This window comes from Carcharodon carcharias, chromosome 14, assembly GCF_017639515.1.
Source record: "Carcharodon carcharias isolate sCarCar2 chromosome 14, sCarCar2.pri, whole genome shotgun sequence".
NCBI classification, from domain to species: Eukaryota; Metazoa; Chordata; class Chondrichthyes; order Lamniformes; family Lamnidae; genus Carcharodon; species Carcharodon carcharias.
In genome coordinates, this window is record NC_054480.1 from 124,224,069 (window position 1) to 124,247,813 (window position 23,745).

The 23,745-nt window shown below is 44.2% G+C and overlaps 1 protein-coding gene across 1 annotated transcript in view; it reads left to right on the forward strand.

Annotated features, from left to right (window-relative positions):
- The first annotated feature begins 12,968 nt into the window (after nucleotides 1-12,968).
- Nucleotides 12,969-23,745, forward strand: part of cpamd8 (C3 and PZP like alpha-2-macroglobulin domain containing 8) — a 92,201-nt gene continuing 81,424 nt past the window's right edge. Inside the window, exons 1-6 of the mRNA XM_041205535.1 lie at nucleotides 12,969-13,556; nucleotides 13,686-13,837; nucleotides 13,964-13,986; nucleotides 19,338-19,503; nucleotides 21,351-21,403; nucleotides 23,207-23,224. Of these exons, the coding sequence (XP_041061469.1) occupies nucleotides 13,477-13,556; nucleotides 13,686-13,837; nucleotides 13,964-13,986; nucleotides 19,338-19,503; nucleotides 21,351-21,403; nucleotides 23,207-23,224 (492 nt within the window). The 5' untranslated portion in view covers nucleotides 12,969-13,476. The remainder of the gene's footprint in view (nucleotides 13,557-13,685; nucleotides 13,838-13,963; nucleotides 13,987-19,337; nucleotides 19,504-21,350; nucleotides 21,404-23,206; nucleotides 23,225-23,745) is intronic.

A 23,745-nucleotide genomic window follows, 5' to 3' on the forward strand; every position in this document is an offset into this window, starting at 1 on the left:
CAAGACTTTGCAAAGTGCTTCACAGGCAATGAAGTTCTTTAAATGAAGTCACTGTCGTAATTTAGAATTGCAACAGGCAATTTGTATTCAGCAAGATCCTACAAACTGCATTGAAATAAATGACCAGATCATCTCTTTTTTAGTGACATTGGTTGTGGAATAAATATTGACCACACGGGGGAGAACTTCCCTGATCTTCTTCAAAATAATGATCGCAGAACTTTTATGCCCACTTGAGAGCGCTGAGGGGACCTTAGTTTCACAGCTTACTTCAGAAATGGCACCTCTGACAATACAGCACTCCCTCAGTACTCAGTGTGTCAGCCTGGACTATGGAGTGGAGTTGTTGAACCTGCTGATCCAGAGTGATACTGTTCCCCATTGAGCCACAGCTGATGAAGAAGAAGTAGTGGTACAACTGACAAATGGAAACCTGCATTAAAACTAAAAAGGTTCCAAAAAGAAACCCAAAGTACTCCAGGTGCTGGAAATCAGAAACAAAAACAGAAAAATGCAGTAAACTCTCAGCAGGAAAATAAATAAATAAGCTTTAGCTTGACAAACTATTAGATACCTGAAAGTTAATTTTTTTTATAATTGAGTGCTTCCAGTATTTTTTCTGTTTGTTTTGTTTTGGACTTTTAGTGAGTTGCCTCTGAAAAGAGAAGTGTCTCCATAGACAGACAGACTCCTAGCCTGGAGTTTGCTGTGGGCACAGGCAGATGGACAGCGATGCTACAGAGTAACAAGGGTAAGGAAATTGGAACTCCAAACATCGCCTGAGATTTCTGTGATTTTTCTAATATTGGGCCGCTCTTATTTTTCAAAAGAACAAACATCAGATCACGGGATAGAAATATGAAGCATGTTCTTCCAAAGAGGGTGAGTTCCAGAATTTAATCACTGAAGACCCATTTGTTGAACTTCCACTTTGAAACATTGACCAGGATGTTGCAGTGAATCTTAGTGAAGTTATTAACAGACTAGGATTGTATTAGGAGGACTTTTTCACACTAAGGAAAAGTGGAATTCTGGAACTCTCTCACCTCAAAGTCAATTCATTTCGTTAGGTAGGGGGTAATGGAACCAAGGCAGGTAAATAAGTTAACATACAAACCAGCCATGATCTGATTGAATGGTGGAACAGTATTGATGGGCTGAATGGCCTCCTCCTGTTTGTGCTTTAGAGTTTTTGTTCAACAAGATAGTTTTTTAAAAACTTTTCATTTGCTTTATTTGAATTGTTGATGAATGGGTGTGATATATTTCTATTTGATTGTTAGTGTGAAATTCCTGTTTGATATGTAGGCATCTTGAAGTGGTTTTGTCTGTCCTGGCAAGTTCATATCTAATCACCCTTACAAAATAATAATCCTGGCTCCGCCACTGAGGTTGCAGCAATTCCTGTAGCCACCAGTGGGTGGTAATGTCTCCCCAAAAAAGCAAATGGAGACCAGTGGTTGAAACTAAATATGTTGTAAAATATCGATTGAAAAAGGCCACATACTGCGAGGAAAACTGCTGTTTAGAGACAATCGCATTAAGTCTGATTAATGTCTCATAACTCACAGTACTTTGCTCAGTAGTGAATATCTCTTAGCTGTTATGCAGTATGGTTCTAATCGAAGCCTGTTTTCACTAAGGACGCTCCAGTAGCCTCAGCTTTGGTATGCTGTGCCAATGCCTCACTGCTAGCCTCCCATTTTCCACCCTCTGTAAGCTTCTCATCCAATGCTGCCCATTTTTTTCTTTAGTTTTTCACAGGATGTGGGTGTTGCTGGCAAGGCCACATTTGTTGCCCTTCCCAACTGCCCTTGATCAAGTGGTGGTGAGTCACCTTGATAACTGAGTGGCTATTTCAGAGGGCAGTTAAAGTCAGCTTCTTGCTGTGGGGTCTTGAGTCACATGTAAGCCAAGCCAGTTAAGGATGGCAGATTTCCTTTCCTAAAGGGGCATTAATGACCAGATAGGTTTTTACAACAGTGGCCACCATTACTGAGACTAGCTTTCAAATCCAGATTTTATTAAGTGAATTTAAAGTCCACCAGTTGCCATGATGAGATTTGAACCTGTGTCTCCAGAGCATTAGCCTGGGCCTCTGGATGACTAGCTAGCTCAATGACAGTACCACTATGCCATTGCCTCCCCATTTTCTGAACTCACACCAGGATCCATTCGCCCGTCACCCCTGTGTTCATTGACCTACGTTGGCTCCTGGCCCAGCAATGCCTCAATTTTAATAATATCATCCTTATTTTAGCTGCCTAGCTTCATCCCTTCCCTATATCTGTACCCTCCTCCAATTGATCCTATGAAGCATCTTGGGACATTTCACTACATTGAAGGTGCTATATAAATGCAATGTTATTGTAGGTGAGTGTTTGTTGTTACATGGAGAGAGTGTCCCTATACCTGTGTGGATTTGTTGGTGTTTGGTTTATTTCTCTGTGCAATGGTGTGTTTCTGCCTGAGACAGACCTAGCCGTAATCCTAACCCAATAGACCAAAAGCTGGCTGCACCAGGCAGCCATAAATACCACCGCTAAATCCGTCGCTTTTAAGCCTGATTGATGCTGGCAAAATCAGGCTTGGCACAAACCAATTTCTTTGCAATGAGTCTCACCTGGAACAAACAATAAACCCACATCTCTCTGCCTGTACCCAAACTGCTCGCGAGGGAGACGGCAGAGTGACGCAGGAGCTCAACCAGAGGAAATAGTCATCAACCCAACCAACAGGACCACGAGTGATCAGAAACTCCTTCATTCCTCCGCCTGTCTGAATTCCAGAGATTGAGATCAGAGATATGCCTGAAAAGGGCTAAGGAGAAAGATAGGAGTATGAGGAATGGGATTAATCAGATTGCTCTTTCTAAAGATTGCAAGCACAATGGGCCGAATGGCGTCCTTCTGGGCTGTATCAGATACAGCATAGTTTTACTTTTAAAAAAACATAATTATTATTATTTTAATTAGGGACATTATTCCCTAAGTGAGAAAGCTCATACACATTTGATCTAACAAGGGCATTTTAAAAAATTCATTCACAGGACGTTGGCTTCACTGCCTGGGCCAATGTTTATTGCCCATCCCTAGTTGCCCTTGAGAAGGGATGGGCAATAACTGCTGGCCCAGTCAGTGAAGCCCATGTCCCATGAATGAATTTAAAAATATTAATTTATAATAGATACTAGAAACAGATTTCCTTTTAAGCGACTGCTTGCGAAAAATGTTATTGTTAATGAGCAGTAATAATAATTTGAAATTAGAAGTCCAATCTTAAAATAACTTTTCCCTTCCCATTCAGCTTGGAGTATTTATTACAGAGACTCTGTTGGGCCAGAGAGGGGATTATTCACATCTTCCCTCCCACCACTTATTGAAGACATGTGTGTACCAAACACACTCGGAGCTCAGGCAGCCAATCACTGCTGCTTGTGTTTCCATGGAAACTCCACAGCAGGTTGGGCTGAAAATCACTTCCAGAGGGTTTACCCCAGTGACCCTGACAGGGTGTGAGTGGTGACCTTGCCTGGCCCACTCACATTTCACTCGGGCTCGTGTTCTGAGAGAACCTACGTCACAACAGTGACTACACTTCAAAAAGAACTTGATTGGTTGTAAAACATTTGGGATATGATTGTGGAAGGTGTTTATATAAATGCAAGTCTTTTTTTGTTTCATTTACTTTCTCTCCTTGCACTGTAAGCCGCGTTGGCTGCCTCACAATACTCAATAGGCCACTGTGTTCCACACCCACCCCAATACCATTGTTGACCAGCGGTGAATTGGGAGAGTTTCAGAAGCTTTATTAATGCCAGCCTGTGAGAATGCTTACTGTCCCTGGTATTCTGTACTGCACTCCTTAACCTCATATCCACTGACCTCTTCCTGGGGCATGGGCACTGGGCTCCCCTGGTCCACATTCCCACTTTTCATTCTGATTGTAGTCAGCAAATGAAACCAGCTACAGCCAAGTCTCACTGTTCACAAACATTTTCCAGCAGGGGTTACAAGTGAGGGTGCAGGAGCAGGGCCCTGGCTGATTCTCCCTGGGGCCCAGCTAGTTCCAGCTACTGCTGTGACTCAGACTGGCTGGCTCCACATGAACTCAAGCTGGCACTTTCCAGCTGTGTCATTCACTCAGATTTTCTCTCTCAATTGCCCCCAACCTCTGAATATGGAACTTGAACTACCCCACCTCCATGTCCCCAATTCCCAGCCTGGCGATATTATTGCTCTCTGCATGGAAAGAGTTGGTAAAGCTTGTGAAAAAAAGCATCAAGCCCGCTTGATTGGCACACCATCCGCCACTTTCAACATTCACTCCCTCCACCACTGACGCATAGTAGTATCGGTGTTTACCATCTACAAGGTGCACTGCAGGAACTCACCAAGGCTCTTTCAACAGCACCTTCTAAACCCGTGACCTTTACCACCTAAGAGGACAAGGGCAGCAGATGCATTGGCCACAACCACCTGCAAGTTCCCCACCAAGACACACACCATCCTGGTTTGGAAATATATCACAGTTCCTTCACTGTCGCTGAGTCAAAATCTTGGAACTCCCTTCCTACCAGCACTGTGGGTGTACCTACACCACATGGACTGCAGCGGTTCAAGAAGGCAGCTCATCACCACCTTCGCAAGGGCAACTAGGGATGGGCAATAAATGCTGGCCCATCCAGCGAAGCCCACATCCCGTGAATGAATTAAAATAAAAAACTCGCTCCCAAAAGCACAGGTACTGCAGTGGTTCAAGAAGACAGCTCAGCACCACCTTCTCAAGGGTGATTAGGACTGGACCATAAATGGTAGCCTAGCCAGTGATGCCCACATTCTGTGAAAAAATAAAAAAAATTGGGCACCTGCGTGTGAAGGAGTGCGTGTGTGTGTGTTCCAATGGTTTTCAATGCTAGCAAGAATCAACAGCTGGAATTCTCAGAACCAGCTCCTTACATTATATTTCCAAAATAAAATGACATTTCTACTAAATCAAAAGAAAAGGAAGACTTGTATTTCTATAGCATCTTTCACAACCTCAGGATGTCCTGAAGAGCTTTACTGCAATGAAGTACTTTTAAAGTGCAGCCAATATTGCTATGTAGGAAACATAGCAGCCAATTTTCACATAGCAAGCTCCTGTATACAGCATTGAGATGATGCCCAGATAATCTGTTTTAGTGATGTTGGTTGAGGGATAAATGTTGGCCCAGGACACTGGGGAGAACTCCACAGCTTTTCTTCCAATCAGTTGCCGTAGGATCTTTTACTTCCACCTGAGAGGGCAGATGATGCCTCAGTTTAATGTCTCACCCCAAAAGACAGCACTTCCAACATTGCAGCACTCCCTCAGTACTGCACTGGAGTGCCAGCCTTGATTAGGGTTCAAGTTTTTGCAGTGGGACCTGAACCCATGACCTTCTTTCTGACTCCGGAATCTTCCTGCAGTCCATGGTGGAGCAGGTGGTATCAGGGACCAATCCAAATAGAGATCTTCAGCTCCAATCTGCAGTGCCATATGACCTACCCATGCCCTCTAGTGCAACAAGCCCATAGAAGTGCCAGGCTGTGGGCAGGACCAGCTGCTAACCAGAGGTGTTTGCATCTCCTTGTCATGACCCAGCAAAAGATGTATTGGCTCCACCAGGACCCCCAAGACTGTCCCAGAATCCCAAGAGTCAACACATCTGGCAAATCATTTAGAAGCCACAGTTGAAGTTTAGGGGTCCCCCTCCAGCATTGCTGAAAAAGACAAAATTAGCAACTAGAATGAAATGATTTAACCTTATTGAGAGAGTTCACTAATGATGCAGGGTATGGTGACATCCCGAACAAAGTAGCCCACTTGATAAACAACCCATCTATCGTCTTAAAGATTCACTCCCTCCATCACCGATGCACAGTAGCAGCAGTGTGTCCCATCTACAAGATGCACAGCAACAACTCACCAAGGCTCTTTTGACACTACCTTCCAAACCCGTGACCTCTACCACCTAAAAGGACAAGGGTGGCAGATGTATTTGACACAACCACCTGCAAGTTCTCCTCCAAGCCACACATCATCCTGATTTGGAAATATATCACCGTTCCTTCGCTGTTGCTGGGTTAAAATCTTGGAACTCCCTCCCTAACAGCACTGTGGGTGTATCTACACCACATGGACTGCAGCGGTTCAAGAAAGCGGCTCACCATCACTTTCTCAAGGGCAACTAGGGATGGGCAATAAATGGTGGTTTTAAAATCACATTCCGAAGAATGAATACATAGCTTAAAAGGCTGAGCTGGCTAGGACAGTGGGAACGTTGTGCGTCACTTTATTGAGCATGGGGAGACAGCAGAGTTCATGAAAGGGTCAACTATATAGAGTGGTCCCATGGCTGGTGCGGAAGTGAGGACAGGATGAGTGGAGCAGGTCGTACTACTTCACACAGAGGGCAGGGAATGTTTGGAATGAATTGCCTGAGGGCAAGGGGTGGTGATCAAGCCTGGTAACTGTAAGAGGGAGTTGAACAGGTGTTTATTGAGAAAATCAATTGAGGGCCAAAGCTGATCAACCTCGTGCTGAAATTTTGACTCCACGACATAGGAGCAGGAAGAGGCTGTTCAGCCCCTGGGTCCTGTTCCTCCATTCAATTAGGTATCTTAACTCCATATCCCTTCTCCATATCCCTTAATACCCTTGACTAGCAAAAATCTATTGATCTCAATGCTGAACTGAGGACCAGCTGTATGGATTGACAAGTAGTCTTAGCTCTTGTTATCCTGACTACATTGCTAGCTATTGAGGAACTGTCTGTATCCTGATCCAGTTTTGAATGCTGCTTGAATATCCTGCTTCTCCAGACTGAGGCGCTATGTTACACTGTATAAGGATGAAATCGTGGACCATGTTGAGATGGGATGCCTGTGTCTGTGTTATACAGCACCCCAATCAGTCAGGGCACCTGAAACACTGCTTTATGATCATGTAGTGAGAATGGCCTTGGTCCTAGAGGACTCCCTCCATCCCTTACCCCCTCCAAATCTCTGCCTTTGCCTTAAATCAGGGGGTACACAATTCCAAGGCAGGTGATTACCTTTAAATGAAAGCACCGTGATCACTGACTGTGAAGTTGGGCAGTGGCCCAATTTTGCCCTGACTGGTTGGTTGCCGGTTGATGGGATGAAACCTGCCTCAGTTAACACAAGCCAAACCTTGGTCATAATCAACAGGAGGTTCAGCTGTGTGATGGGATTGGGATCTTGCCCTGCTTATGTTTCAGTTCTGGGCAAACAGCAAGGATGAAGTGGCCTCTTTTGATAATTCACCAGGTGCCTTTTCCACTCTCCCCGGTGCTGAAAAATATCGAGTTAAATTGAGTTGCTGAGAATGTAGTGGAAATATGAGCACTGTGAAATGATATTCCTGACAAAATGAACTGATATTTGGAAAGGTATGAATAAATAAATGAAACTCAGTACAGATTTGTTAAAGGCAAATCATGTTTGAGTAACTTGATAAAGTTCTTGGATGAAATAACTGAGAGGGTTTGATGAGGATAATATGAACATCCGAGTTAGGAGCAGGAGTAGGCCTTTCAGCCCCTTGAATTTGCAATGCCATGGCTGATCTGATTGTGACCTGAATTTCCTTCCTCCCCAGTAAACCCTTTGACTCCCTTGTCAATCAAGAATCTGTCTCACTCAGCTCTGAAGAAGAGTCATATGGACCTGAAACGTTAACTCTGTTTCTGTCTCCACGGATGCAGCCTGTCCAAACATTCCTCATAAGATAACCTCTTCATCCCAGGAATAAGTCGAGTAAATCTTCTCTGAATTGCATCTAATGCAATTATGTCCTTTCTTATATAAGTGGACCAAAACTGTACAAAGCACTCTAGATGTGGTCTCACCACATTTTTTTTATATTCATTTATGGGATGTGGGTGTCACTGGCTAGGCCAGCATTTACTGTCCAACCCTAATTACTCTTAAGAAGGTGGTGGTGAGCTGTCCTCTTAAACTGCTGCAGTCCATGTGGTGTAGGTACAACCACAATGCTGTTAGGGAGGGAGTTCCAGTGTCCCCTAAGGGGAGTAAGTACCACATGATAAACCCATGGGTTGAAAGGGAAAGTGGTAGCATGAAAATAAAATTGTCTAAGAGATTAAAAAAAACCAGAAAATAGTGGTGAATAGTTGTTTGTCAGACTGGAGGGAGGTATACAGTGCTGTTCCTCAGGCATCAGTATTGCGACCATCGGTCTTCTTAGTATACTGATTAGTGACTTGGGCTTGGACAGACAGAATAATTGCAAAGCTTGCAAATGATATCAAACTTTTGGAAATATAGGCAGGAGGACAAAGACAGACTGGTAAAATGGGCAGACAAATGGCAGATTAAATTGAATGCAGAGAAGTCTTGAGTGGTAGGAAGAATACAAACTAAGTGGCACAACGTACACAAATCTTTGAAGCTGGCAAGACAAGTTGAGAAAGCTGTTTAAAACCATAAGCCTCTCCCGTTCCTATGTTGCAGAGGCAAAATTACAAAAGCAAGTAAGTTATGATAAACCTTTATTAAACAATGGTTAGGTCCCAGCTGGAGTATTGTGGCCAACCCTGGGCACCATGCTTTAGGAAGGGTGTTGAGGCCTAGGAGAGGGTGCAGAGGAGATTTACTAGAATGGTCCCAGGGATGAGGGACTTCAGTTATGTAAGACTCTGGAAAAGTTGAGATTGTTTTCCTTAGAGCAGAGAAGATTGAGAGGTGATTTAACAGAGGTGTTCAAAATCATTTTGATAGAGTAAATATGGAGAAACTGTTTCCAGCAGCAGAAGAGTCAGGAACCAGATGACACTGATTTAAAACGACCGGCAAAAGAACCAACAGTGATATGAAAAAACATTTTTTTTGCAGCGAGTTGCTGTGATCTGGAAGGCGATGCCTGAAAGGGTGGTGGAAGCAGATTCAATAGGAACTTTCAAAAGAAGAATTGAATAAATAATTGCAGGAAACCATTACAGTGCTATTGGGAAAGAGCAGGGGGAGTGGAATAAATTGCATTTCTCCTTCAAAGAGCCAGCACAGGACAATGGGCCAAATAGCCTTCTCTGCTGTATCATTCTATGCTTGAAGGTGATAGCTATCCTGAAAGCTATTAGCAGTGCCAATCCTGGGATTGAACTGATCTTCAGGTCTGTTTGAGTCAGTTTCCAGTATCTTGGTCACCGTTCCTCCCACAACTAATAGTGTCAATTGATTTTTTTGTGTTATCTTTATGTCTTCATGTGTGCCATGTTTTCCATAATAACTCTGACTGCACTTTAAATAACTCATTATATTGGGGTGTCTTGGTTTGTCCAAATACATTTTCTCCTGGACGGTTACAAATTCTCTACTTATTTCTAAACTTCAGCTCCTCCAAACCCCTGCTCCTAACACAAATCTATCACTTCCCTAGGCTCACTGACCTTCATTAGATCCTGGACCGGTAACATCTTGAAAATAAAATGATCATCCATGTTCAGATCCCACCATGGCCTCACTCCTCCCGATCTCTGTAACCTCCTCCAGTCTTACACCCCTATAATATCTTAGTGTTTCTCTAATTCTGGTCTCATCCATCCTGATTTATCTGTGCTCCACCACTGGCAGATGTGCCTTCAACTGCCTGGTCCCTAAACTCTGGAATTCTCTCCCTAATCGCTCTCCACCCTTAAGGCACTTCTTAAAATCTACCTCTTTGATCAAGCTTTTTGTCATCTGCCCTAATATTTCCTTACATGGCTTGGTGTCAATGTTATATCTGATTCACGCTTCTGTGAATCCCCTTGTGGAGGAGGATTGTGTGGTCAACAGTGATGAATACTTGAGAGAAGTTAAGAGAGGATAACATACCTTGGTTGCAATCATAGAGCTTTATGGGGAGATGGTGGTGTAGTGGTAATGTCACTGGACTAGTAATCCAGCAGCTCAGATGAATGTCCTGGGGACATGGGTTAAAATCCCACCACAGCAGCTGATGGAATTTAAGGTTGAATAATGATGTAAGTTGCTTTAGGGCAAGTGCCTCCAATTGAGAAAATGTTTCTGCTGTGGAAAATCCAAAACTAGGGGCTAATTGTGACTCAACTATAACTTGGATTTATAAACCGTAGACATCAGGAAGCATATGATACTTGCAAAACAAACCTTGATGAAAATGTCAGACCTCTTTAGAAAGAAGAACATCTCTATGGAAAGCAGAATGAGATGACTAAAATACTAAAACAACAGAAAATGCTGGAAAAACTCAGCAGGTCTAGCAGGGTCATATGGACTCGAAACATTAACTCTGTTTCTTTCTGCACAGATGCTGCTGGACCTGCTGAGTTTTTCCAGCATTTTCTGTTTTTGTTTCAGATTTCCAACATCTGCAGTATTTTGCTTTTTATCTTAGTGACTAAAATACTACGTCTGGTCAACATTATAATCTGGATGTGAATAAACAATGAATAAGCAAGACCATGAAAGTTACATTAAAGGCAACAATGATGAGATGTAAGATGAGGATTAGTTGGAGAACACACAACTAATGAGAAAGTTTTGAAGAAAACAGGCATTCAAGAAAAACTTCTACAAATGACCATCAATTCCTTGGGCACATACTTAGGAGAGAGAAGCTAGGACATCTGGTTGTGACTGATAAAATTAAAGATCGGAGAGCAAGAGGGAGACAAAGGAGGAAATACATCGACAGTTTAAGAAACAGAAAAGGTACAAAATTTGAGGACAACACCACGACGATGGCCATTATGAAAGAACATGAAAATCAGAGAGACATGATTGCTGACGTACAACATGGCACCTGAAGATGAAGATAAACCTGTGGGGCCATAAATACAAAATAGTCACTAATAAATCCAATTGGAAATTCAGGAGAAACTTCTTTACCTAGAGAATGTGGAACTCGCTATCACAAGGAGTGGTTGAGGACAATATATCAATGCATTTAATTACATGAGGGGGAAAGGAATAGAAGAATAAGCTGATAGGGTGAGATAGAGATGGGTGGCAGGAGGCATATAACAGTAAGGACAATTGGCCTGTTTCTGTAACAGTTATGTAATTGATTGCATTTAAACTCAAGGCTTCTGAGCTTGAGCAGCAGATGAAGACTAAAGAGTTCCCTGAAATTCACAATTTAGGAGATAGCTCACAGGTAGAACAGACAAACAGAAACAAGGTGCTAACAGGTGATTTCATTGACTGGAGTAGATTCTTGGAGGATTTGGAGGGAACAATGGAGCAATGGGAAATGATGCTCCTGCTGGAAATTCTCTGGCCTTGACTTGATAGATGAATAGAACCAAGTGCAGACATTCTCACTCAGCTGGATGATGGCAAGAAGGCATTGGAGAATGGTGGTGTTGATAATGTCACAATGTAGCAAGCTTCAAGAGGATGATGTTATTCTGCACCATGGAGGAACCAAGATGAGATTTCATGATGAAAGTCGCACAGTCAGCATAGGGGAGTTACATAGAGTGGGTGGTGGAAAGTACAGCCTGACAGGGAGGCCTCAGTGTCAGTCAAAGCCATGATGATCCTCAATAATGTCACAGACAGCGAGAGGCTTGTTTGCAAGTGAATGCAAATTCTGGTGGGAAATAGAGATGGAGGGGGTGTGGCGATTGTTATGTCAGAGACCTGGGGCAATAGTCAGAGTGGCAAGTTGGTGAGAGAAAGGAGTGGAGCAGTGAGGGGTGCCTCAAATGGCCATTCAGAGAACGTGTGGGGCACAGAGATAGCTGCAAGTGAACAGAAAGACAGTCATGGCATAGCATGGGGGTTGGAAAGGGGCTAAGTTCCTGAGAGGAGAAATGAAAGGTGGCAAATATGGGTGAGAGGAAGCAGTGAAAATGGAAGAGGAAAACAAACTAGAGCAACAGATAAAAATAAAAGGAACGTCCTTGTGTACCAGAAAGACGGAGAGAAGGGACACACAAATGGACTCAGAAAATGATGTTAAATAGAGGTGGAAAATTTGGGAGAAATAGAGGATAAGGAGGATATGATATGAGAGAGTCAAAGTTAAAGACCCAGTATGGATGGAGTTGACTTGTTCTCTGGGTCCAGCTGTCTTAGAGCATTGGTGACCCAATATCCAAAATCAGGAAGAAGCACCGCATCCAGGAGCTGGGAAAGGGGCAGAGTGGCACATTGTTGAAGGTTGTTGACATGCATCAGATCAGAGAGTTGTGAGAGTTGGGAGTTGACAGGAGTTAACAGAGGTTGACTCAGGGGTCAAGAGGAGTTAGGTTGGGAGCTATCAGTCACTGCCACTTTCAGTTTTAATCTGCAGAGGTACATGGACTGTTATCTGGTAATTGTGCCGAACGGTTGGCAAATTATTAATTGGGATTCTGTAATAAATTGTGAGCTTGATCTGACGCTGGAATAAAAACAGAAAATGCTGAAAATAACAACCTGGCAGAAACTGGAGCGAGAAACATTTCAGGTCTGTGACCTTTCGCTAGTTTATTTCTCTCCACAGCTGCTGCCGGACAGGCTGAGTATTTGCAGCACGCTCTGTTTTTATTTCACATTTCCAGCATTTGCAGTGTTTTATATTTGTATAAAGTGGCTTTGATGCTGAAAGGATGGAGTTCGATTCCGGAAGAGCGTGGAGGAAATTCTCTGTCATTCCATGTGTCTCTCGTTTGCGCCGGAATAAGGAGGTGAGGTCATCTGTTCCGCTCCAGTTGCGCCGCTTTGCTCAGCGTGTCCTGTTTCGCTCCGTCGCTTTCCCCCAGCGCAGCAAGACTGGGCAGGAAATTTCCTCTCGGGTTATTTAATGAGCACTTGTTAATTTGGTGTGAAGTTAGCGGGTCAGGGGCGGAGGCGGGCCGGAATTTCCAAGACAAAGATGTTATTGGTGAAGCAAGTCGTTTGAAGTTTGTGACTATTGCCATTTCAGCCCAATGCTGAGTCTGTCTGGGCGGAGAGATCTTTCATGAACAGAACCAACCAGACTGAAGCAGAGCCATCCGCAGAAACAAAAGCTTTTACATCAAAGCAGAATTCAATCCGCAAACAACGGGGGGAAAAAAAAACTTTTTCAAGGAATGCATTTTCCCGGTGCGCGCGTGTGCAGCACGTTCTGAGGAAACCGGGACCGAGGCTGCAACTTTAAATGGAAAAACTTTCCCAATTTTGTTACAAGGAGTAAGAAGTTAAAATATCCAGGAGAGAGGAGGAGGGAAAGTTAACCCAGAATCTTGGCTGCACTTCAGAAAGGAGAAGCGACTGGTCAGGGCGAGGTGGAGGTGCCCTCTCTCTCTCTCTCTCTGACTCTCCCTCCCTCCCTCTCTGTCTCTCCCTCCCTCTCTCTCTCGGGGTGTTCCGAGAACTCGATGGCTCACAATCCGCTCAGCCGGTAAACAGAGGAGGAACTTTGCAGGATTTGAAAATTGGTTTCCCTCCCCCCTCCCCCTGTTGACTGAGTCTGGAAATGAGGCAGATTAGCCGCTACTGGTGGATTTTATACAATTTCGTGTGCTACTGTTGCCTGTGCTGTTGCCAACAAAGACAGTAAGTACTGCTCTGTGTTTGTGTGTGTGTGTGTGTTTGGGGGTGGGGGTTGCAGTTTTAGGATTGTAGGACGCACAGTGTTTGTGTGAGAGAGGGATTGACGCGACTTTTTCCCGCTGTGTGTTCTAGGGGTTACCTGGTAACGGCTCCCTCAGTTTTCAGAGCGGGGTTGCACGGGGTAATCAGTGTCACAATATTCAACCCATTGAAGGTAACTAAAGTCCATGTCCAGCTAGTGGCGAAAGGGACAACCGTCGCTCACGGTCAGGGCTCCGTCTTCGGTAAGTTTCTCGGTGTGTTTCTGCTGATCTCAACTTGTTTAATGAAGAATCACTTTTGCTTTTTGTGAAACTGATTGTGGAACATGTAACCAAAACAAAAACCCTCCGTGTTTTGTGTTTTTGCAGAAAAGGGGACAGTCACGTTAAAGGTAAGATTCCAGTGATTTATTGTCGCAGAGAAGCCAGTTTACTTGTAGTGAAATTGACAACCGCGTGGGCCACTTTCTGACTCAGTCCACATGGTCCTTTCTCCTTTTCGACCGCTTGACCATCACACTGTCACTGTCCCTCCTCATTCTCCTACGCTCTCTCACACAAGGTCTCTCTCCTTCTCAATATCTTTTTCTAGCCTCTCTGTTTTTCTATCATTTGCATTACTTTTTCTTCCTCTATCTCCCTTTTTGCCCAGGTCTCCATCTGCCTGGCTCCCCATTGACCTCACTCTCTGTGCTTCTAAACTCTCCTCACTTTCACACTTCTCTCTATCTTTATTTCATTCCTCCTTCCTCCCCAGTGTTTATTCCGGATCCTTCTTGTTAAATCAACCATGAGTCTGAACGTTCTTTCCCACTGTGTTTGTGGACAATGTCCCCCCCACCCACCCCCCACATCTGTAGTGCTGGACTGCCCCCCGCCCCCACATCTGTAGTGCTGGACTGCCCCCCGCCCCCACATCTGTAGTGCTGGACTGCTGGCCTTTAATGACCCCAGCCCCAACACCATTACCTTAATGTCAGAAAACTGACACTGTGGACGCAGTTTCTCCCAGGAAGCTCATTCATCAGAGGACAATCTGAGTTATTGTTCATGAAACTTCAGCACCTTTTGGAGAAAAGGGTAAATAGCAAAGCTTCTGCTGACTCTTAGATTCCGGAAAAGTCCTAGAGGATAGGAGAACGGCTAATGTAACACCCTTTATTTAAAAAGGGAGGGAGACAAAAAACAAGTAACTATAGGCCAGTTAGCTTAACATCCATCATTGGGAAAATGTTAGTCTATTATAAAAGGTGTAATAGCAGAGCATTTCGGAATACATAATCTAATCAAGCAGAGTCAGCATGGCTTCATGAAGGGGAAATCATGCCTGACAAATTTTTTAGATTTCTTTCAGGAGGTAACAAGCAGGATAGATAAAGGCAAACCAGTAGATGTAACATATTTGGATTTCCAGAAGGTGTTTGATAAGGTACCGCACATAAGTCTAGTTAAGAAGATAAGAGCTCATGGTGTTGGGGATGGCATATTAACATGGATAGAGAATTGGCTAACTAATAGAAGACACAGAGTTGGGATAAGGGGGGCATTTTTGAGATGGCAACCTGTAACTAGTGGAGCGCCACTGATATCAGTGCTGGGGCCTCAATTATTTACAATATAAATGACTTAGATGAGGGAAGTGAATGTACTATCGTCAGATTTGCAGATGACACAAAAATAGGTGGGAAGGCAAGTAGTGAGAATGACACAAGGAGTCTACAGAGGGGTACAGACAGGTTGAGTGAGTGGGCAAAACTTGGCAGATGGAATATAATGTGGGAACGTGTGAGGTTATGCACTTTGACAGGAAGAATAGAAGAGCTGAATATTATTTAAATGGAGAAAGACTGCAGAAAGCTGCAGCACAGAGGGATTTGGGAGTCCTTGTGCATGAATTCCAAAAAGCTAACTTACAAGTTCAACAGGTAATAGGGAAGGCAAATGGAATGTTGGCCTTTATTTCAAAGGGAATGGAGCATAAATGTAGGGAAGTCTTGCTAAAACTGTACAAGGCACTAGTTAGACCACACCTAGAATACTGTGAATAATTTTGGTCCCATTACCTAAAAGATATACTGGCACTGGAGACAGTCCAGAGAAGGTTCACTAGGCTTATCCCAGGTATGGAGGGATTTTCTTACGCGGAGAGGTTGAGTAGATTGGGCCTGTACCCATTGGAGTTTAGAAGAATGAGAGGCAACCTTATTGAAACACATAAGATTCTTAGGGTAGACAGGGTAGATGCTGAGAGATTGTTTCCCCTTGTGGGAGAGTCCGCGACCAGAGGGCATAATCTCAGAGTAAGGGGTCGCCCATTTAAAACACAGAGGAGGAGAAATTTCTCCTGTGAGGGTAGTCAATCTGTGGAATTCTTCACTGCAGACGGCTGTAGAGGCTGGGTCTTTAAGGCTGAGATAGATAGATTTTTAATCACTAAGGGAATCAGGGGTTATGGGGAAAAGGCAGGAAAGTGGAGTTGAGAATTATCAGATCAGACATGATCTCATTGAATGGTGGAGCAGACTTGATGGGCCAAATGGCCTACTTCTGCTCCTACATCTTATGGTCTTCAGAGATTCCGCTCTTCTCAATATCATCTTTACCCAGGTTCCCTGAGATTTACTTAGAGACAGGGAGGCATATTCTGCCCCTTCAGAGGGTACCAAAGGGCAGAGCAGCTGAAAAAGAACGCTTGCCACACAGTTACTGAGCTTGGATTTCACTTCACTTGGGTCTTGCTTGTCCACTGGTGATTGAGGACAGTAAAGAAACACTCTCGGTACAATTAATCCTGTTAAATAAAGTCTCTAAGAGACTCCACCTGCACATTGACTGTATGCTATTAGTTAATTCCTGCTGGTCCTCCATGGAGCCAGAAGGGAATTCTTCCTCAATACAAAACCAGTGATTACTAATGGAAAATGTGGCTCTAGACTTGGATGTTCAGTACCACCTGTGGCGCTCCCTCGGCGCCGACAGAGCGCAGTGCTCCGTCAGTACTGCACTGAACTGGTGTTGCTGCCAGGAGGGTCTGATTTGTGATTTGTTCTTTGATCTGGTGCAGTGGTTTTCCTCAATGTCTAACTGAGGTCTTGGGGCTTGCTGAGTATTGGTGCTCTTCTGTGAGGTACTCCGCATTCACACTGTGCATTCTCACACTGATACGCTCATACTTTATACTGATACACTCATGCTCTGTGTCCAGCGGATGCTGTAACTGACCTAGCCAGTTGGAAGTATTTGTGACTGAATCTTGCTAGAGGCTGTGAGCGCCACTTTTTACTCTGGGTGGCTGGAAACCATGAAAATTCATTGAGGTCCCAGGGATAACTTGTTCCTAGTGAGAGAAACTCACCCGTCCCAACCAATGATCTCTTTCGCACCCCCCCCCCTCCCCAACATTGTTTAATTCCTCAAATGATTCCTCATCCCTGACCTGTCTTTCCTCACTCTGCCCCACTTACTTTCTTTCAGGTTTCATTTTGCACAATTCCATGCTTCCCCCTCTGATCTCCTATGCTCTGTTCCCAGACACCATGGATCAGTCCCGTGACCCTTCTCTGAAGCTGAGACAGATGCCTCCCTCGTATATTGTTCACCAGGCCCGAGTGCAATACTCGTGATACGGCCTTGACTTTTAGGCCTGAGATGTTAAATTGAGACTCCACCTTTACCCTCCGTGGATATGAAAGTATTTGAAGAAGAGCAGGGAAGTTATTCCCGATGTCCTGGCCAATCCCTCGATCAACACCACTAAACAAACATTATCTGGTCACTATCGCATTGCTGTTTGAGGGATCTTGCTGTGGGCAAACTGGATGCCACATTTCCTGTGTTACAATAGTGACTGACTATATTTCATTGGCTATAAAGAGCTTTGGAATGTTCTGAGGTCATCAAAGGTGCTAAAGAAATGCAAGCTCTTTCCTTTTTCCTTCCTTCCCTCCTGTCATCCTGTATTTACCTTTCCTTTTGCTGACCTGTTCCTGGTTAGCAGAGTTATGCTAAACATCGACAAACAAAATTCCACAGCCATGAGAAAATTATGAATAATTTTATTTTGTACTTTTTGTACAGGATTATTTTGCATTTAAGAAAATGCATGATTTGAAGAAAAGTTCTGAACTATAACTCTGACCCAGGAGCAGACAGTTAGACTGTTCTAGCCATTTAAGGGTTCGGCCTTGTTGTGTGATGCAGCAGTACTAGTTTCTGCCATCAGAGGTTCCCAGTGAACCAGTAAATGACAGGGCTCTCTCCAGTGGCTGAGTACCAGTTCCTAAGCATTACGATTTGCTGCACAGGTCTAAATTGATCCCGAGGTGAAATAAATGATCTTTAATCTCTAAACTATATGTTAAAAATTTTGTGTTTACATACAGATCCTATCAACTTTTTCCATTATAAATTCCTACTGACATATTTATAATGAAAATGGTGTATGTCAACGTCACACTGTAATTGCACTCTCCTGCTAGTGGTGGCGCTGTACCACCTCAGATTTGGAGCCACAGAACCATAGAAAAGTTATGGTGCAGAAAGAGGCCATTCAGCCCATCATGCCTGCGCCAGACAAAAAAAGAAACTAGCAGCTCATTTTAATCCCACTTTCCAGCACCTGGTCCGTAGCTTTGCAGGTTACAGCGCTTCAGATGCAGATCCAGGTACCTTTTTTAATGAGTTAATCGTTTCAGCCTCAACCACCAATCCGGGCAGTGAATTCCAGATGCCCACCACCCTCTAGGTGAAAAAGATTTTCCTCCTGTACCCCCTCTAATCCTTCTACCACTCACCTTAAATCAATGCCCCCTGGTAATTGACCCCTTAGCTAGGGCAAACAAGTTTACTACTTACCCTTATCCTGCTATTATCACATTCTGCTTTCTTACCTTAATGCCACCATCAACACCTCCTTTAGCCCAAACCACTACCAGTAACACCCTCTTTGTACTTTTGTTCATGATGTCTTTGTCAATCTCTCCTTTGCCTCAATCAGTCGCTGGCCTTCTATCCAGCTTCACCTACTCCACCCCCTTGAACAGTATAAATTTCATCACATTTCTACTTCTCTGTAGCCCATACGGACTCGAAACGTTAACTCTGTTTTTCTCTCCACAGATGCTGTCAGACCTGCTGAGTTTTTCTAGCATTTTCTGTTTTTGTTTGAAACAAGTCTTCCTTGTCTACACTATCTAGGCCCCTCATAATTTTGTGCACCTCAATTAGGTCACCTCTTGGGTTTGCTGGTCTCAGCCCCTCAGCCTGTAACAGACAAACTCTTGGTGCAACCAACACTTCCCAGCTTGCTGCACCTTTCATTTTTGATGTAAGTAACACAAAATCAGAATATTATTTAAAAATAAAGACACCATGTATAGCTTAAATGGGGACAGAATTATTTTCCTTTTCAAATACTCCTTCTTGCCGCACTGTCTCCTTAAATCACTGACACTTGCTGGGTAGAAGATTGCTGACTGCTGATCACTCTGCTGTGGCTCGGGTGATCACAGATACCAGCCCAGTCAGTGTGACTTAACCATACATTTGATCACAAGGAACATGATATCTTCACCTGCTATCACAGTGCAAATCGATGCCCATGGGTGAGGGGAGGAGCTTTGTTCAGTCTGATATTGAGGTTGGGGACTGGGGATCTGGGGAACCAGTGCTGCAGAAGTCAGGGTGTGGTCAATATGGTCAACAATCATCTTTTCTCTTCCAATCTTTTTCCTTTGCCTCCAAGGTACCTCCAGGGGTCAGTGGACAAGCTCAGTTAAAGGTTTGGGGAAATCGATATCTCGCTGATGATGGGTACATCTTCCATAATTTCACAACTGTTACCATCGACTCCAAGGAATCTTCTGTGTTCATCCAGACAGACAAACCAGTCTACAAACCGAAACAGAAAGGTACAGCTTACCTTACCCAACTGTACTTTATCCATTATTTGGGCAGGGTGGCACATCACTCTATTAATCACCAAGAGAGACATGATCCTCATTACCCAAACATTATTAACTCTGAGCTAAGCCTTTTGCCTCTGACAGAACATTGTTGGTTCAACTCCCCCTCCCGGCTGACACTGAAAGGAGCAGTTGGAGGGGGCAGGATGGAGGGAGTGCCTCCCGGTCGTGGGGGGAGTTGGGGGCGTGGGGGCAGTGCCTCCTGGTCATGGGGGGAGTTGGGGGCATAGGGGGAGCGCCACACGGTTGGAGTTCTGTCATTCGGATGAGACATTAAACCAAGCTCTGTTTTGATAGTTCATGCCCAGTGCTTGAAGCCCCATGTTAAAGTGTTGCATAAACATACAGCTAACAGTTTTGCCACCTCCCTCCCCACCTTGCTTTATTCACTCACTTTTTTTCTTTATCTCTCTTTCCCTTTTTCATTCTGTTCTTTTATTTTACCTTTATTTTCCCTTTTTCTCTTTTCATCTCTCTCTCTCCCTTTTCTGTCCATTTTTGTCACCTTGCCAATCTTTCTTTTTCTCTCTTTTTTTCCTCACTCTCTCTGAAGCGGTACAACTTGGTACAAAGAATGAGGATAGTCAAGAGAAACTAAATGGTGCAATTTTAAAGGATGTGCAGGAACAGAGAGACCTGAGGGTGTATGCACATAAATGTCTGAAGGTAGCAGAATGTGTTTGGCTATTAGAAAAACACACAGTAACCTTGGGTTTATTAATAAAGGAATGGATTATGAAAGTAGGGCAGTAATGCTAAACCTTCATAACTCTGTGGTTCAGTCCCAGTTTGAGTATTGTGTTCCATCCTTCAGGAAGGGTATCAAGGCCTTGGAGAGGGTACGGAGGAGATTTACTAGAATGGGACCAGGGATGAGGATCTTCAGTTAATGTGGAGAAACTGGAGAAGCTGGGATTGTTCTCCTTAGGGCAGAGAAGGTTAAAGGGAGATTTAATACAGGTGTTTAAAAACTATGAAGGGTTTTGATAGTGCAACTAAAGAGAGAGTCTTTCCACTGGCAGGAGGGTCAGTCACCAGAGGGGACAGATTTAAGACAATTGGTTTAAAAAAAAATTGAGCCAGCGAGAGCAACGTACAGTGGGGGCACATGTCTCGTGTTCATGTCTCACTCCTGACTTCAGTCTGTTTTGGCAATATGGAACAACAACTTGAATTTATATAGCACCTTTTTAACATCCTAGAGCATTTCACATCGCTCTTGTTAAAGCAAAATACTGAGGATGCTGCAAATCTGAAATGAAAACAGAAAATGCTGGAAAAACGCAGCAGATCTGGCAGCATCTGTGGAGAGGGAGTTAAGGAGTTAACATTTTGAGTCGACTGACTCTTCTTCAGTACTTCAAAACTATTTGTTTTATCTCGAGTCATGGAAGGAGATATTAGGACAGGTGACCAGATGCTTGGTCAATGATGTAGGTTTTAAGGAGGAGAGAGTGTTAGAGAGGTGAGAGGTTTAGGGAGGGAATTCCAGATCTCAGGGCCCAGGCAGCTGAAGGCACGGCTGCCTATGGTGGAGAGATTAGTATTGGGAAAGTCAGGAGGCCAGAATTGGGAAGTGCAGAGATCTTGGAGGATTGTGGAGCTGGAAGACCCTATCTGGTTTACTGTGTTCAGTTCTGGGCATTGCATAGAATGACAAACACAATGTGAGGGTGAATTTTTAATAGATTCACTGGTTGTTTAAAAAAAAACTGAGTAAAAATGAAGATTAAATCTGTACTGATAATTGCAATTTCATTCACTGATCCCTTTCCCCTCTCTTCCAATCACAGTGCTGATAAATGTGTTCACTGTCACCCCTGACCTTCGACCCTCCAATCAGAAGGTAAGGTGTCTCTGTCTCTGGCTCTGATAGATTTCAATGTTTAAAATCAACTCAAAGCAGCAAGAGTGATTAATCAAACCAGTGTCTCTGACCAATTACAGACAAGGCAGCAATTGGTGGATTGTCAGAACGCAGTGTTAGAGATGAGGAAAATGCCAGGACCCCTGCTCCCAATCACTGTCCATTGACCCCTGGGTTATGGAGGTTTCCTGTGCACTGTAATGGGACGATCCCAGTAAATCACTGTTCTGAGACAGTAGCTGTGCCTCATGACTTAAATGTTTTGGATCCCCTTCCTGTGTTCTCTCCTCTCTCTCGCTCTAGATTGTCCTGTCTATTCCTGGAGTATGGGTCTGCTCAATCACTTTGATTTTTGTCTGCCTGAAATGAGTTGCTAACTGTTGTTAGTTTATTTTATCATTAGGAGAATCACAGGTGAGTCTGATCCAATTGCACTAAAACTCTCTCCCTCACACTCGTTCACGCACTCCTTCCAGCCTGGCTCATGGGTAGCAATAGGGAGCAGGAACAGCAATAGGCCATTCAGCCCCTCGAGTCTGTTAAGCCACTGAGACCTGACTGATTTTCCCCCTCCCTTGCACACGGAAACTGCGCTTAGTTGTATTCAGGGAATTCTCACTCTATCCAACTCATCCAGTGAGTCCCATGAACCATGGAGTCAGCAGGAACTGTCCTGCGCTGTAGGTTTAAGCTGACGGGAACAGGTTCCCTAACTTAGATTGTGGAAGAGCCTGTTTGGAATAATGTGGAGCTCTTTCTCCCAATGATGTATGCTGAATATCCAGGAGTCTAATTGAAGCTTTGCACTTGAGAGGATTAGGAGAAAGGTGTCTCCAGTTAAAATACTGGCCTCTTACAGACTGCCCCAGGCCCACACTGGGTAACGAAGCTAGGTTTTGTAGTGAGCTCCTCTCCAAACTGCATTCCAACTGTCATCTGGTTTCTCACAATACAAGTTTGGGAGATAATTTCAGAATTCCTGTCTTGTTCAGGACTTTTCCAAATATAGAAAACTTCATTTCTTGTTAGATTTATGTTCATTTCACAATCACTTTGTTGACAATAGTATTTAACAAATACAGCTGTGACTTTTTTTTTCATTAGTGGGATGTGAACTTCTCTGGAAAGGCCAGAATTTATTGTTCATCCCTAATTGCATTTGAGAAAGTGGTGGTGAGCTGCCCTCTTGAACTGCTGCAGCCTGTTAATCTTTGCAACAAATTTGATAATGTCTTCAGAGGGACAGTTAAGAGTTAATCATCTTGGTGTTGGACTGGAGTTACAGTTATGGACCCAGACAGGGTAAGGAGGGCAGGTTTCCTTCCCTGCAGGACACTGGTGAACCAGTTGGGTTTTCACAACAATGCAATAACTTCAGAGTCGCTTCTACTGAGACCAGAGACGGTCAGAGGAAGAAGGGCAAAAAATGAAAAGTAAAGCTCGCTATTAACTCGGTCTCTTTATGTTTCTATTTCAGTCACTGGTTGGAGCTGTTTGCTTTTTTGTGGGCCTGATATTTTGGAAAGAGTTGTTTGCTGTGCTGTTGCTTTACAGGTGGATAAATAAGATCTGTTTGGATCAGTAAGTTGAGTATTTGGGAATTAATGGGAACTTGGGCTTGCACTGCATCCTCGGCCTTTGGTAGAATGGGTCTGTGGGCCCTACAGGTTTGGGAACCCTGGCTTTCTGAGACTGGTCTGATCCTCTCAGTAAACCCAGAGCATTATTAAAGAAACTCATTCAGCAATAAGCCTGACCGCAATTTTGTGTTCTCTCTTGCAGGTCGAGGTGTACATTGTGGTGAGTATCCAGCTTACTGTTAATGGTCAGACCAACAACATGCCCACACTCGCATGGGTCTCTGGAGAAGGGTCACACCTGGGCCTGAGGGGGGCCACATCTAGGCCTGGGTCACCCCTTTGATGATTATGGACCTCTTATAGGGGCTGTGTTGTCATTTAGCGAGGATCGGTTTCATGCTGCTATTCTTGCTTTTTCTCTCTTTTGGACTCTGCATTACTCTCGATTAGTCTACTCTTTGTCTCTGTTTAGGTGGCCCACTCTGTTGGCCCCGCGCGCTCGTTCGCTCGCACGCTCTCTCTCTGCTTCACGTGCCCTCTCTCTCGCCCTAGCTCTGCCTTTCTCTCTCTACGCGCACCCTCTCTCTCTCTCTCTATCTCTTTCTCTCTCTTCTTCGCATGTCCTCTCTCTCTCTCTCTCTCTCTCTCTCCTTCGTGCGCGCGCGCTCTCTCCTTCGCGCGCGCTCTCTCGCTCTCTCCTTCGCGCGCGCTCTCTCGCTCTCTCCTTCGCGCGCGCGCTCT